The sequence below is a fragment of the Helianthus annuus genome, chromosome 10 (assembly GCF_002127325.2).
Source record: "Helianthus annuus cultivar XRQ/B chromosome 10, HanXRQr2.0-SUNRISE, whole genome shotgun sequence".
Lineage (NCBI taxonomy): Eukaryota > Viridiplantae > Streptophyta > Magnoliopsida > Asterales > Asteraceae > Helianthus > Helianthus annuus.
The window spans coordinates 105,306,155-105,320,928 of record NC_035442.2 but is presented as its reverse complement, the minus strand read 5'-3'; the positions used below and the strand labels follow the sequence as shown (position 1 = coordinate 105,320,928).

The following is a 14,774-nucleotide window of genomic DNA, read 5'->3' as shown; positions in this document are numbered from 1 at the left end:
TCATTGTTATTAAGTCACTAAGGCCTCGTCCATTCCTATGTGAGTGTACACAAGTATCATCATCAAATATCATCAACTACTGTACCTGAAACACATGTGAAAATACGTCTGCATAAAAATGCCGGCGAGTACATAGGTTTTATTTGAGTGTCAGATTCATGGCTCGTTTTACATGTTGCAATACTTATATAAAAACCTTGTTTTGAAAAGTATAGTGTTGCGACATAATTAACCAACTCAAATCAAGTTGATTATAATTTATAAAATCTCGTAGCCATGATTCTTAACTCCAAAACATTTGTTTATATAAACCCAAATTATAAATCTTTTGTGAAATAAAACTCAAATGGTATATATATGCATTGATAGAAAAACCTTGTATTATAACTTTGTTTTGATAACATTTGCCCAAGTGATCTAGATAACGCAACAATGTATAATGTGTTAAAAGCACTTATATATAGGAAGTACCGGCGGCGTATCCACCATGCTTTTAACACATTACACCCGCCCCGTTACCTAACCACTTCCCTTAATCCCAATGGTTCAAACAGTTACAAATGGTTCACATAAATGAAAAGGTTACAAATGGTTCACATAGATCAGTCAGCTTCAAATGGTTCAAAATGTATGAAACAATGCGTCCATATACTAGACAAGCATATGCGACAAATGAACATACATAGCGTGAAATGCAATGTAAAACAATGTACTAAGTATGCTAAGTTAACATACAAAGCATAAAATGTAATGTAATACAATGTACTAACATGCTTAGTCAACATACATAGCAGAAATGTGATGTAAATCAATGTACTAAGTATGCACTGAATGGACATACATAGCATAAAACATAATGAAATCATGTACTAGTAGTGTACTATGAACATTGCAAGTCTATGATATGAAAACATGAAAAGCAATAAAGTAACAAGTAGGCACATGTGTTTCACCCCAAAACAGTTTGAAAACAGTAAAAGAGGGGACTATGTACTCACTTGAGGGTGCTTAGAAGTCTTGAATAACAACCAAGCAAAGCTAGAGGGATCACGGAATCAAACGGCACCTAATATAGGTAACTATGTAAATAACCGGACCTAAATCGGGAGATCGGATAGAATGAGGTTTCGTAAACCAAATGAGTATAGAAACTCGTGTAATATGATTTAACAAAGCCTACATTCTAAAAGGAAAACCTATCCTAAGTGCTTACGACCCATTACGACTCGTTTAGGTAGCTTACGCTACTTTAACGCGTCGTTCGCGTAAAACGCGTTCGGACCGCCTAACTAGCCCTATGATAAGTATTATATGCCTTAACATGTCTAACAATGTTGCCTAATCAGTTTAGATGTCAAAAATTATGTTACATATGCTTAAAATGAATTTATGCGTAAAAAGGGCATTTTGGTAATTTTCCTAAGGCATATAAACTATCTATCATACAACTATTTAAACGAAGTGACCATAAGGTATAACCTTGGAAGGTTATTCCCTATACAACTATGGTCACCTAAAGTGTTTGGTCGGATCCTAATGATCGACCAAACGGGTCGGGTTCGAAAGTATAAGCGATTGTTTAGATCGCTTACCTTACGACCCTATATAAGCACAAATCTAAAAGTGACGAGTTAAACATGTTAAAAACATGTTTAACGAGGTTTGAAACAAGTTTGATATCAAGACAAAGGGTCTTGATACCCAAATGTAGTTTGGTTACAAAATACGCAAGAATACGCATTTTGGCCGAAACTACGACTCGTCACTAAGCCTAGATAACGTGGTAATCAGTAGGTATAGTCACTAGGGACTATAACCATCTTGATCACGCTCACGTTATGAAGTTCAAACGAACTTCGTGTTGACCATAAACTGGTCAATGCAGAAAGTCAAACAAAGTTTGACTTTCATGCTAAAAACGAGAAAAAGAACGAAAGAATACTTACAGAAGGTCCAAGAACAGAAGTGTGACCTGATTATTCTCAGGTATGAAGTGTAAGCACTTCAACTTAGAGAGCAATCAGATCAAGGTGTGGGTTTTGAAGCAAATGGGGTTGGGTATTTATAGGAAAGCAAGAACCGTTAAGATCGTTCATCGTAAATCGAGCTTCGATCTCATCCGTACACATGTGCCCATGGTTTTGTGAAACCATGGGAGCCCCTAGTTTCATTAAAACCATGTTAAAATGAGGGGAACAAGCTGGAATTTAAATTTTTCATTTTGGTCCCTTCCTAAGATAACTATGGCAGAATGTCAATTTTGGTCCCTGAATGTGCAAAACATGGTTTTTGATGCATTTTTGACACGTTTAAGCCCGTTAATCCCATTTCAAGGCTCTAAAATGAATTTAAAGTATAGGGAACATGAAACATGCTCAAAAATATCTCGGATGTCGGTTCGTTTGGTCGTACGGTTGTGTTGTTCGGTTAATTACGACGAAACACGAACGAATGCGAAAAACGATCCAAATTACACGACGAATGGAATTTTATCATGCCAATCACTAAAATAAAATATTTTAATGCTTACAAAAATTTTTGGATGTCCGGATGTATTAAGAACGTAAGATATGCGCGAAAATGCAAACTTATGCACTTTTTGACGCTTTTAGTCCCTGAATGAGCATAAAGTTTATTTTAGCACACCGAACCCCTCAAAGCCTATTTCTAAGTTATGTAAAGGATATTTAGGATGTGTTTAACTTATGATCAAGTTCCAGAATGTCCGTTACAGCAATAATCGGCATACTTTCGCAGTTTGTCGAATTTAATCCTTGTAAGCGAATAAACTTGATTTCGGCATACCAAACCATCCAAAACTTATTTCTAAGTTATGTAAAGGTTATTTAAGGTATGTTAAGCCTGTTTCACTGTTCCAGAGTGTTTGTTGCATTAAACTAGTTATATTTACGCATCAGATCGCGTATAACCTTCCAGAAAGCGATTTAAAGCCCGAAATCGGACAAGAATTGATATGTGCAAACGATACACATATTTTTACAAATCCCAGGTATGAAACATAATATTTCCTTTATTTGTTATTTGTTTGATGGCCGCGGAGGCACAGGTGTCACAGAAATGTTGAGAAACTTGGATGTAATCAGAGTTTCGAAGAATGGACGTGAAAGTTTATACTAAATGTGATTTAATTTATTATTGAATTTCGAGAGTAAAGGGAAGCAGGTAAGCGGGGTTTTTTAAAGTTGTTTGGTATTTACAAAATTGCCCCCTGTTCACATTGGTTCTTGCAATAAGGGTGGTTCTCGCATGAACCCTACCCTATATATATATATATATATATATATATATATATATATATATATATATATATATATATATATCCTACCGTTTTACTCAAACCATACCATTTCTACCATCTATTCTCCATCAATTTTATACATTCTATCATACTCACACAATGTTTTTATCTATTCTCCTTAAATTTTATACATTCTATCGTTCTCCATCTATTCTCTCGAGAAAGATATGAAGTTTCTCGAGAAAGACTTTTCCAACCTACCAGAGGAGGACCGAGTCATTTTAGAGGCTTGTAAGGCAAAAAAATCCGAGCAAAACATATGTAGTTTTATTAGTAGGTTTTTATTTTTATTTTTAAGTTAGTTGTTTTTTAAATAACTTTGTAGATTTTTATTTTTAAGTAGTTTGTAATCTTTTAATTATTTTATTGAAAATATTTTTTTAATTTTGTTTTAAATAAAACTGGTATATAAATTAAAAAATACAAAATAAAAAAACAAATAATTAGGTAATCATGATAGGGGCTTTAAACCATTGCGTGCAAGTTAAAGGGAATGGCTTTAAAGCCTCCTATGTGACATGGAGCCTACATAGCGCTGATGTGGCGTGATAAAGTCCCTAGAGGCTTTATACCACACCCACCAGCCTAACACTTAAGTATTAAGGAAAACTCGATGAAAGCTGGTAAAAAATAGTTATAAGTTATGACTGGTCATATTATGAAAATTTTTAATGTTACCAAGACCAAGAAACACTATTTGTAGCACTTAAATAGATACAACGTCAAACATGGCAAGTATCATGAAAAAGGTGGTTAGAGTTACTTACACCCTTTTAACTAACAATACACTTTTACTTTTAACGGGAAAACAATCATAATTGTCATTAATAAGAGTTACCTTCACTTATAACTATTTTATTGAATTTTAATAGGCCGTCTTAAAATAATAGTGTAAAATAAGTATTCAGTGATTGTCAACGAAGGCCCATGATTGGGCTCCTCGTCTGGGCTTCCAACATAAAGGACTAAAAGGCCCATTAACCCTTGCACAAAGATTGGGCCTCAAGAGAAAGAACGTGACGAGACGACCTGAGTGACCAGCATCTCTGACCAATGTTCCGGTCAGAGATGACCTCCGACAGAACCCATCAATGGCATTAATTGCATGAGCAGGAGAGAGAAAGCCAGAGCGGCGATGGTACGAGGAAATTACGATCCGCATTGAATGCAAGGATCCTTTCGTATCTCAGCAGAGGGCAGGAGACTGAAAGGAGCAGAGATTTTCCCTGACTAGAGGAAGACCGTTAGATCTCTGCAGAGTAATAACCATCCGATAAGCACAAGGCTCTACATAAGCCAAGGGAACGATCACAGGAAGGTAAGCAATCTCATAACTACAACACACACACACAGACTCAAGAAGCATTTACTGATAGACATTCTCTGATAAACTCATTGAATACCCACAACTCAGAATCCACACCATTTACTCCGGCCAGTTCATTGTGTCGGAATCTTGTTCGTTCTCCGACAAGCTTTCTTATTCTTACGCCGGAGCTTGGTCACAGATTCCTCTTCGGGGCCCTCCGTGGCGAGGCTAACGGTATTCTTTTTGTAGATCATTTTGAAGGACCTCTTTGGATGCAGACGAGTCTCTGCAACTAGGCTCTGAACTTCGGGGATTCGACAGTGATGACCTTATATATTGTTAATTGATCAAAAAAATTTGGTTAACCCACAAAAAAGTTATGGTGAACTCGTTATTTATTTAGTACATCAAACTATCTCTAGTCATATTAATAAGGGTATTGTTAAATCAACTATCAATCACCAATGCAATGTGCCACCAATATAGGCTGAAATATGTACAATAAACCAATGTTTGTAGCCTAGTGTTATCAATGTGTGATGAAAACCGTCTTTTTATGATGTTGAGAGTTGAAGTATCAGAGTGGATAAAAAGTGTAGATTTAGAGGTATAATTAGTAGGTGTGTGATTTAGGTGGGGAAATAAAACAAAAAAAAATATGAGAGGCATGTTCTACAACCGTGGTTATGAATATTAATTGCATTTGGTAAAGGGGTGACAATTGTGTCATGTTTCTGAGTTATTCTTTTAGTGGGTTGATGATAGGAATTGATACTAATTGAAGCTTAAAACATATAACAATGGTGTAAATGATGAAGATGATCCAAAAGGATCTACAAGAAAAAGATAACAACCACAAGTGGTCCCAGGGCTATGCCCTTCTCATGCACATGGCAATGAGCCTTCACAACTAACTAATTCTCTTCCTCCCTTGCTATAATGACTAATGCCTTATTTATAGAAGTAGTAATTACACTAACCCCCCTTTCATAATTACAATATACTATTAAGTATGCAATTTCTATCAATACTCCCCCCTTCAAAACAGTCTTGTCCTCAAGACTGGAATCCGTTAACGAGCTCCAAAGGCAAACTAAGATCTCCTTAGTTGAGTCTTCAGGAGGCCAACACTGCCCGTGCACCACCCATAGTTGACTTGAAGGAACCCGAATAGGAGCTGAAAGCGAAGGTGTATGACGGTCAGGTGGTTCTGGATCAGGGTCCAGATCAAACAACTTAGGCGGTAAGTCGGCTAGTCGAATGTTGAAATTACCAAGGCCCAATACAGCATCTGAGCCCAACACTCATGTAAAATCCCATGACATGGCCCTATCTGCATTCTGCATTATTGAGTTCTCTTGGCCAACCGAAAGAATGTCAAATTCAGATCTGACGGTAGCCAATTTGACAAAGGAAGACGAGGATCGAGAAGTTAAACCTGAGGAACGATCCTTTACACAGTCGTCCAGATCTGACGAGGTAATTGAAGTGACCGGAGCTACCGATTTGCCATGACGAACGGATGATGCGGCAAATAACGAGTCCACGGCAGCCAAATGTGAAGACGAAGGCGAAGATTGGACATCCGCACATGAAGAATCCACCACTGCACTCGAATTCTGTTGTTTTATCCAATTTAGAAAAAACTTTTGGAATTCTCTCTGTTCTTCCTGATCCGCTTTCAAAACCTGCAACGTTGCTTTAATTTCAGTCATATCACTGTGAATTTGATGGATCCGTTGGTCGTGAAGATCCAATCTCGAAGTCAGATCAGTCTGCATAGCTCAATTTCAATCTAACTGAACAGAAAATGAAATTGAAACTAGCGATTGATATGAAGTCGGAAATTAAATCGAAGAATGAATCTGAGATAGATCGATTGGCGGTTGAATCTGAGATCGATTCGTGATAGAGCAGAAACGGCAGTTGAATCGGAAATTAATTCGGAAAATGGAAGCAGGAACGCAAATGAAATTGGATCAGAAACCGAGAAGTGAAGATGACGGAATCGGAAAAAAAACAGATGGAGGAATTGGAATTATAGATCTGGAAGTAGAAATCGAAGTGAGATCTGAGAACTGGAAATTGAAATGAACTGGATAGAACAGAGGAAGGCAGGTCGGACCAATGATAGGAATTGATACTAATCGAAGCTTAAAACATATAACAATGGTGGAGATGATGAAGATGATCCAAAAGGATCTAGAAGAAAAAATAACAAGTGGTCCTAGGGCTATGCCCTTCTCATGCACATGGCAATGAGCCTTCACAACTAACTAATTCTCTTCCTCCCTTGCTATAATGACTAATGCCTTATTTATAGAAGTAGTAATTACACTAACCCTCCTTTCACAATTACAATATACTATTAAGTATGCAATTTCTATAAGTTGACAGGTTTGATATGATAAATCTAAACATGAACCATATTTGTGTAAAAACATCAAACTTAGCTTGAGCACACTTAAAACCAGGTAACACGAACACTACGTATATCACCCGTTTAACGGATTGAACTAACTTATAAACTACATACTTCAATTCTTTTAAACGGTTTAATTATTTTTAGTACATCATGTTTATATAACTCGCTAGACATGTCAACCCAATCAATCACAAGTCACAACCTAAACCTCAAAGTTGCACCCTCTTGCAATTTACATAACTTTCTTTGAACTAACACGATAAAATAAAAATAAAACTAAATTACATTTAGTACAATCCACTTATTAAACGCGCTAGACATGTCAACCCAATTACAACCTAAACCACAAAATTGCACTTGCACCCTCTTTAAATTTACAGAAAATTCTTTGAACTAACACAATAAAATAAAATAAAATACATTAATGCCAGACTTGACAATGATGCCTTACATTAAAGCCAGGACAACAAAAAAAACATTGAATCTTCTTGAAATTTACAGAAATTTCTGTTTGAACTAGTGCAATAAGATTAAAAAAGAAAAAGAAAACTTGAGAGTCGAAAGCTCAGGACTTGTAACAACCGAAGACTACCCGCCATACCAAAGAACTTTCATTTCCTTTAGCAGTTATGATGAGGACTACAGAAATTGTTTGGTTACCCAAGCAAAAACCTGAATAAATCGGTTAGGGAAATGATGCCCTCTACGCGCTTGCTTCCTGCTTCCACTATAACAAGTCTCCTAACTCCTGTAAGTAATTTATTAATAAACAATGAGATTGTGACAAAATAGAAAACTTTAAAATAATAAAATCTGAATTGAGCTGGCAAGATGCGCAAGTTGTGAAACGAGACATCTTTAGTACAAGTGAAAACAGGCTGCGTTGACCCGTGAGCACATATTTGTTAAGTTTAACATCTATAAATTTATCACGTGATACAAAAAAGTTATTACTACAACAAGATTTAAGAGGCTGTATCCATTGAAAATTAGGCAACTTTATAACTGATTTAATACTTTGATCCACTTAACCCATTCCCATTTCATCCCAATTGTTTGAGTTGACCAGGTTGAGATGAAATACAGTCAAAACTAACCCATTCAGAGGTAAATGGGTCGAAATTGCTACCGCAACATTGAGGTGAGGATTCTAGCATTAGCTGCAGAAATAAATTACCAGGAATAGCGAGCCTATCCATAACTTTATGCAGTGGATCAGATCTCAAACACATATGACATCTTTGACCGTTAAAAAAGCCGTATGTTGCACTTGCTTCTTGAGTGAGTTGTAATGCCTGAATATATAAAGTATATATGCCTATTAGGATAAATTAATACCGACATTCTAGATATAAATTTCAGCTTAGGATATAAACCAACATGATATAACATTACATTTTGCACGGGTCAGACAATATAAAATATTATTTTCATAGAAGTGCAACTATATTATATATATATAGGGGTTGGTTAACGTTCGCACTTTGCAGCGTACGAGATTGAGTTACCACATGCGAACTTCATTTTCACCATGCGATTTTTTTTATAACATGCTATTTTCTCATCTTTCAACATGCGACTTTTTTGTTTTCAACTTGCGAGTTTTTATATTTCACAACATGCGAGTTTTTAATTATGAAATTTATAACATGTGAACTTCAAATTTCGTACCCTCGTACGTTAAGGCGTATTGTACATTACAAGTTCACTATATATATATATATATTAAAAACCAACCTGTTCACACTCACTACTCATCTAGCAAATGGCATGCCGCCACCCCCCCCCCCCCTTTTTACTTTTTTTATTTCTTGTCTTTTAGTTTTTATTTTCGTTTGCATCCTGTGCACTTAATAAAATATTATACGACCCCTAAACTTCAATAAGGTTACTTTTCCTTGTTCCTTGACGACTACTCCAGTCCACGTGTCAGTAATGTACTGATAATGCCGCAACGCACAGAGTTAAATACTAAAGTTATCATACAGCCCTAAACTTCAATAAAGCTACTTTTTCGTTCCTTGATAACTACACCGCGTGTCAAGTATCATACTGATACAGCCGCGACGCACAGGGTGGGTATTTCTGTTTAGACCCTTAACTTTGCTAATATACATGTTTAGTCATTCTACTTTAACTTTCCTAATATACATGTTTAGTCCCTCTACTTTAATAATGTTTTTTTCCTTATCAGTTAACTTTCCTTATATGCATATTTAGTCCCTCTACTTTACCTTTGGTACTATACATGTTTAGTCACTCTACTTTTATTCCTTTTAGTGTTTTTTCCTTGCTAAAGTGACGAACCAACCTGACTCCCGGCGCAATGCGCAGGGTAAAATCACTAGTTCATGAAATAAATGACATCAAAATATATGTTGAAGCAAAAATACATACCTGATGAATGCTGAGTTCATTAAGGTGAATTTGTGCATATGCTCTGTCTTTCGCCAAAGCAGTGATATCACTGTCAAGGTCAAGTGTCCAAAAAAATAAGTAAAAACCATATGAATGCATCAAGAATAGAGACAAGATATTAAACATTCCTGCAGTACACAAAAATTTACCTGCGGGAGTATATATCAAGCAAAGAGTCATTATCATCCACTATAGGTACTGCACTCACTTCAGCTGTGATAAGAAATAAGAAAAACATATAAAAATAAATAAAGAAAAGAAACTGAGTGAAGAGCATAATACTTTAATAGATATGCTTTAATTTGCATATGAGCAACAAAGCACCTTGAACTAATAAAGACAAGGCGTCACTAAGTGAAGCATTTGGTCGCAACATTGCAAAGGGTCGTCCGTTTGATTCCCCAATCTTGGGGACCCACGTGCCCAACGGAATTGAACAGATTGGTTGTTGAAGAATTGGCAAGGAGGCTGGTGAATGCTTAAAATGTCTGCAGATGCCTGCAAGTGGTTGCTTTCTGTTCGTAAGACATATCGTATGCGTATGTGTTGAACCAATATGTCACAAAAGAAAAAGAAAAAAAAATACATTTTAGAACTCCAGTTAAGGATGCCAAATGTAGCAGCTGAGGGACAGAACCATCATGTGTGATTATTGGAACAGTAGCAACCTTGTTTTGCAACAGTTTTAAAGCAACGTCTTTTAGTGAATCGTGAGGCCCAGCCTGCATGCAAACACTAGTTTAGCCCTATAATCATTATTCGTGTAAGTTAGGGCCAAGGGGGTGTAAACCAGGCAAGCTACTTGAGATCGCGTCGCTAAAGTTTAGCCCAAGCACATTCCTAAATTAAATTAAAGTTAACTAATAAACAAACTCGAGCCTGAGCTTCGTATACCAAGCTTGACTAGGCCCACGAGCCTAAAAGAGTCTATTATTTATATAATAAATATAATCATATTATAAATACTGTTACAATAGATAGTTGTTAATGGCGAATAGCGATAAGCGATAAATAGCGGGCGGCTATTTTATACATAGCGATACACTAGAAAAAAAATTATATGTATATTACATCAAAATACCCTGGTATATACGAAATTTTACATGTATATTTAACAAAAACCTAAAATCCAGCTATTTTATAGCTATACTTAATTGCTATTTACATTAAAAAAAGCAAAACAAAAAAATTAAGGTCACTACCATCGCTATCTATCGCTACAGAGGCTATAGCGAGACTAGACCGATACGCTACGCTATTTGCTATAGCGAGTCTAGCGATCGCTATTGACAGCTATGATATAAAGAAAATCATTATATAAGCAAGCAATAAATAACAAATGACCTGAGATAGAGCTTAGGCAACTTGGGGCTCAGCCCAGCTCATTTACACCCCTAGTGTAAATGAATAATTATCATAATTTAAAAAAAGAGTAAACGTCCCTGTCGTTTGACCATTTCGCCACTTTCATCCAAAAAGTATTTTTCTCGCATCTAGGTACCTATGCTTTCAAGTAGGGATGAGCTCAGTACCAACCGGCACCGAAAATCCCAAAAAATGGGTTCGGTACCGGTTCCAAACCAGTACCAGGTACCATTTGCTCATCCCTACTTTCAAGAGCTTGCTGTTTTCATCCACTTCGTTAGCCCATCCAAATATCCAGTTAATTTAAACGGTATATTAGTCATGTTGGTTTATGTACAATGTATTAATGCATAGGGAACAAACTTTTATTGCATAATTACCCCCCCCCCAACCCACACACACTCTCTTTCTCTCTAAAACACCTCACCACCACCGATCAGCCACAACCACCGCTGTCATCCATTTCCGGCTTTCTTTCCCGTCCAGTCTCCAGCGACTGATTTCGTCCCACATTATGGTTCTACTCCTCAAAATTATAGTTCAATTGGATGGGGTTAACGCAGTGGATGAAAACAGAAACTTTTTGAAGCACAAGGACCCAAATGCGAGAAAAAAAAAACTTTTGGACGAAAGTGGCAAAAACGACCAAAGCACAGGGACGAAAATGGCAGTTTACACTAAAAAAAAGAGGAACTTACATCAATGAGACGTCTTGGATGCAATGATCCATTACCATCAAATTTCCTGGTAAGCTGTAACTTCCCCTCTTTCCAAGCGGATATAGCATGGGTTTCAAGCTCTTCTTCAGTCAAGTCTGATCCATGATTCCCCAACTGAATATTAAAACAATTAAATACACTTTGTTAATGCAACAGGATCCAATTCATGTGAAAATATCAGATACTAATATTATAATGTATCTCATCAGGGTTCGCGTTAAAACTGTTTACATTGTATAACTAGACTGAAGACTCTAGTCAAATTTCAGTGTTGGTAACCAAATTTCCAACAGTAAATGATCAATGAGCAATTGCATAACAAGTTAATCGAGCAATTGCATAACAAGTTAATCCGAGAGGGTATACCTCTCTAAGTATTAAGATGAAGTCTAATGGACTGAGTATTCCAACAAATCGACCAACGTCATGGTCCCAAAGGGGGGCAACTGATATTCCCTGTTGATCAACCAACATTAGATAAACCACATGCTTAAATTTTAATATAACTATCAAATTTACTCAAATGAATGCAAATGTTACTAATACATGATGAAATCATGAGATATGGTCGCAACTGACAGAATGGTATTTGATTGTATGATTACAAAAGTTTGTATGTTTAGTACTCAATTGTATATTCATCTTTTACCAACATGCAAATGTAATTTTTCATTGCACACACAAATCAATCAGATTCGATGTTCATTATTCTCATGTACGTGATTAATGACAGTAGCAAGCGCTAGTCAAACATAACATGAAGCCTAAAAACCAAACAGACAAAATACCAGTAATGTAATGAATAAAAGTTAATTTGTGGTCTTGTTACACTTCACATGATCTGATGATCATATATTCCAGCACTATTTTTATGTGCGGCGTTACGCATATATAAAAAAGAAATTCAAAGAAACGTTTGATCCTGTATAAATGTTAAGGATGGTATGTTGGCAATAATTACTTTAACAAACGATGTAATACATGATCTGGTATGGTAAATTTAGGATTAGAGGTCTGATGGTAATTGTTTAGTAGCATAGGGTCCAGTTGTAAAATAGAGCAACGAACTTAACCAACTGAAAGTTGGTTAAGCTCTAATGCGCACTTAAACTTCATTACACCTAATGTGTAAGAAACCGACACTTCTTTGATCCCATCATACCAAAATATAGTCATAAGGTTAACTTCTATATAGCAGGCATAACTTAAAAAAGCATGTTCTATGTAGGAATCAAAAAGACGATTCATGCAGTGTTACCTGTTCATACAGAATGTGGAAAGCTTGCTTAACTGGTAGGGCGACATCCAAGGCAACAACCTACAGAATGCAAAGGGTAAACAATCAACAACGATAGCAGCAATTCAAACGCGTCAAAATAACTTGATAATGAGGGTGGTTCAGACAATAAACCTTGCCAGATTCTGGTAGCAACTCGTATGCAGTATGTGTAGAAAGAAATACGGATATGCGATGGCGAGATAACTCCACGTCAGCATCCAGTATCTTTGGAACCGCCTCCTGTTAAGTATCAATAGAGAGACATCCATTTACATATGAATACACACATACATATCATATCATGTTATATTATATAGACATAGTATACAACCTATTAGAACAAATGCATTACATTAAACAGATTGGCAGTTATAAAAAGATAATCTTACTGCGTGATGAAAAGGATCACCGTCAATTTCCATACTGTCTCCGCTAATGCCAGGAGTTTTAGACACCGGAAATCGAGGAATCATATCAGACTCTCTACCGACAAAGATGGTGCTCAATACAGTATCAAGGACTGTTTTCCATCAGTTTACCACCCTGAACAAAGAATACGTACTGCGCACAGAATCCACAATATATCTGAAAACCATGTAAACATCTATCATGCATTTTTCATAATGTAGTTTGTGTAAGACATTTGTATGGATAAACTAACCATTAAACAACTCCTACAACAAAGTTATTAATAACAAGAACTATGATATATCATAACTCATTATTTAACAGAGACTGCAAATATTCGTTTTCTTACATAACGATGTTAAACTAAACATCTACTCTTCTGTTCCAAGAAGATAAACATTATCAGTTATTAGAGTTGAACCTCATACCTAACACTTTAGCTATACACCTTGATACATAATTTCTTACAAACTCACACAACTTTTTATATTTCCGATCATCGCCATAAATAAACCTAGTTTTGGGGTGTCTCAAAGATAATTAACCACATTTATTTACAAAAGAAGAAACATAGCCGGATACCTCTTTGCAAAAACATAATAACAAGCTATCTATGTTACTCTTTCTATAATACCTAGCTCATGCACATGATATTTTGTCAAAAAGGTATGCTAAACCAACAATTATATACCAATTACAACAAAATCATGTCAATAACCAGATCAAATCAGAAGCTAACCTCCAAAACTATTCTCATATCAGAAACCGAAAGCGAAACCGATAGCAATCAATTCACAGCTAAACCTCCAATTCTCTAACCAATTTCTAAACCCCAAACCGTGCCCTAATAAACAAAATACCCCTTCTCCTCAATCTCCATACTTTATTTCTAACAATTACGAACATAACAAGAAAACATCGAAACAATTCATTGAAAAATAAATAATCAAATAGGTTTTGTAACAGAAAACGAACCAATGACGAGTGGAGCGAAGAATCAAGGAGAGAGGTGAAATTGCGAGGGTTTTTTTTACAGGATATTGATTGGAGGATTGTGAGGCGTGTGATTTGGGAGCATTGTTATCCGGATTGAGGATCGAAAAGCATGAAATTTGATGAGGAAGATGGGGGGGATTTGGATTTTGGAGTGGGAGTTTTACCTTGAACGTAATAATATGTTGTTGTGTTGGTCAATTTAACAGTGCTTTGGGTGGGTTTGCAATTGGAATTGGATTATAGTTATGTTATGTTATTCTTTTTGTTCATGACCTAATCAAAATTTGTATCATTATCTTTGTGGAAATTATAATATTGTATTGTAGCTATATCTTGAATTTTCGAATAAATTATTTTTAGAGTTTAGGTTTTTATTTAATTTACAATGTAATCTACTTCTAGCAGTTAGACATTATTACTATACTAGTATTAAGCCCCTGCGTTGCAGCGGTTGTCATAAAATTGTGTTAAATAGTAGCAATACTATACCATTGCAGCGACCACCAACACCGGAAAAGCTCGAAAAAACAAAATAA

General features: G+C 35.9%; 1 protein-coding gene across 2 annotated transcripts; it reads right to left on the bottom strand.

Annotated features, from left to right (window-relative positions):
• Positions 1 to 7,426: 7,426 nt before the first annotated feature.
• LOC110885337 (sucrose nonfermenting 4-like protein) lies at positions 7,427 to 14,432 on the bottom strand. 2 transcript variants are annotated; one of them, XM_022133022.2, is made up of 12 exons: positions 14,218 to 14,432; positions 13,224 to 13,419; positions 12,967 to 13,074; positions 12,814 to 12,873; positions 11,922 to 12,011; positions 11,535 to 11,669; positions 10,058 to 10,193; positions 9,796 to 9,969; positions 9,621 to 9,684; positions 9,451 to 9,520; positions 8,151 to 8,348; positions 7,427 to 7,801 (listed from the first exon to the last, which is right to left on the bottom strand). In XM_022133022.2, the coding sequence occupies exons 2-12, from the start codon at positions 13,305 to 13,307 to the stop codon at positions 7,781 to 7,783; spliced, it is 1,140 nt and encodes a 379-aa protein (XP_021988714.1). In that variant the 5' UTR covers positions 13,308 to 13,419; positions 14,218 to 14,432; the 3' UTR covers positions 7,427 to 7,780. The 2 variants fall into 2 exon arrangements, with proteins under 2 accessions (XP_021988714.1, XP_021988716.1); XM_022133024.2 differs by having other exon boundaries at positions 8,231 to 8,348; positions 14,218 to 14,429.
• Between the last annotated feature and the right edge of the window lie 342 nt (positions 14,433 to 14,774).

Excerpts from the sequence above, each read along its gene's own strand:
- LOC110885337 (XM_022133022.2), bottom strand. The coding sequence starts at position 13,307 with ATGATTCCTCGATTTCCGGTGTCTAAAACTCCTGGCATTAGCGGAGAC. Across the intron at positions 13,075-13,223 it reads GTGATCCTTTTCATCACGCA|GAGGCGGTTCCAAAGATACT; the intron begins GTAAGATTATCT and ends GATACTTAACAG. Across the intron at positions 12,012-12,813 it reads TCCACATTCTGTATGAACAG|GGAATATCAGTTGCCCCCCT; the intron begins GTAACACTGCAT and ends GTTGATCAACAG.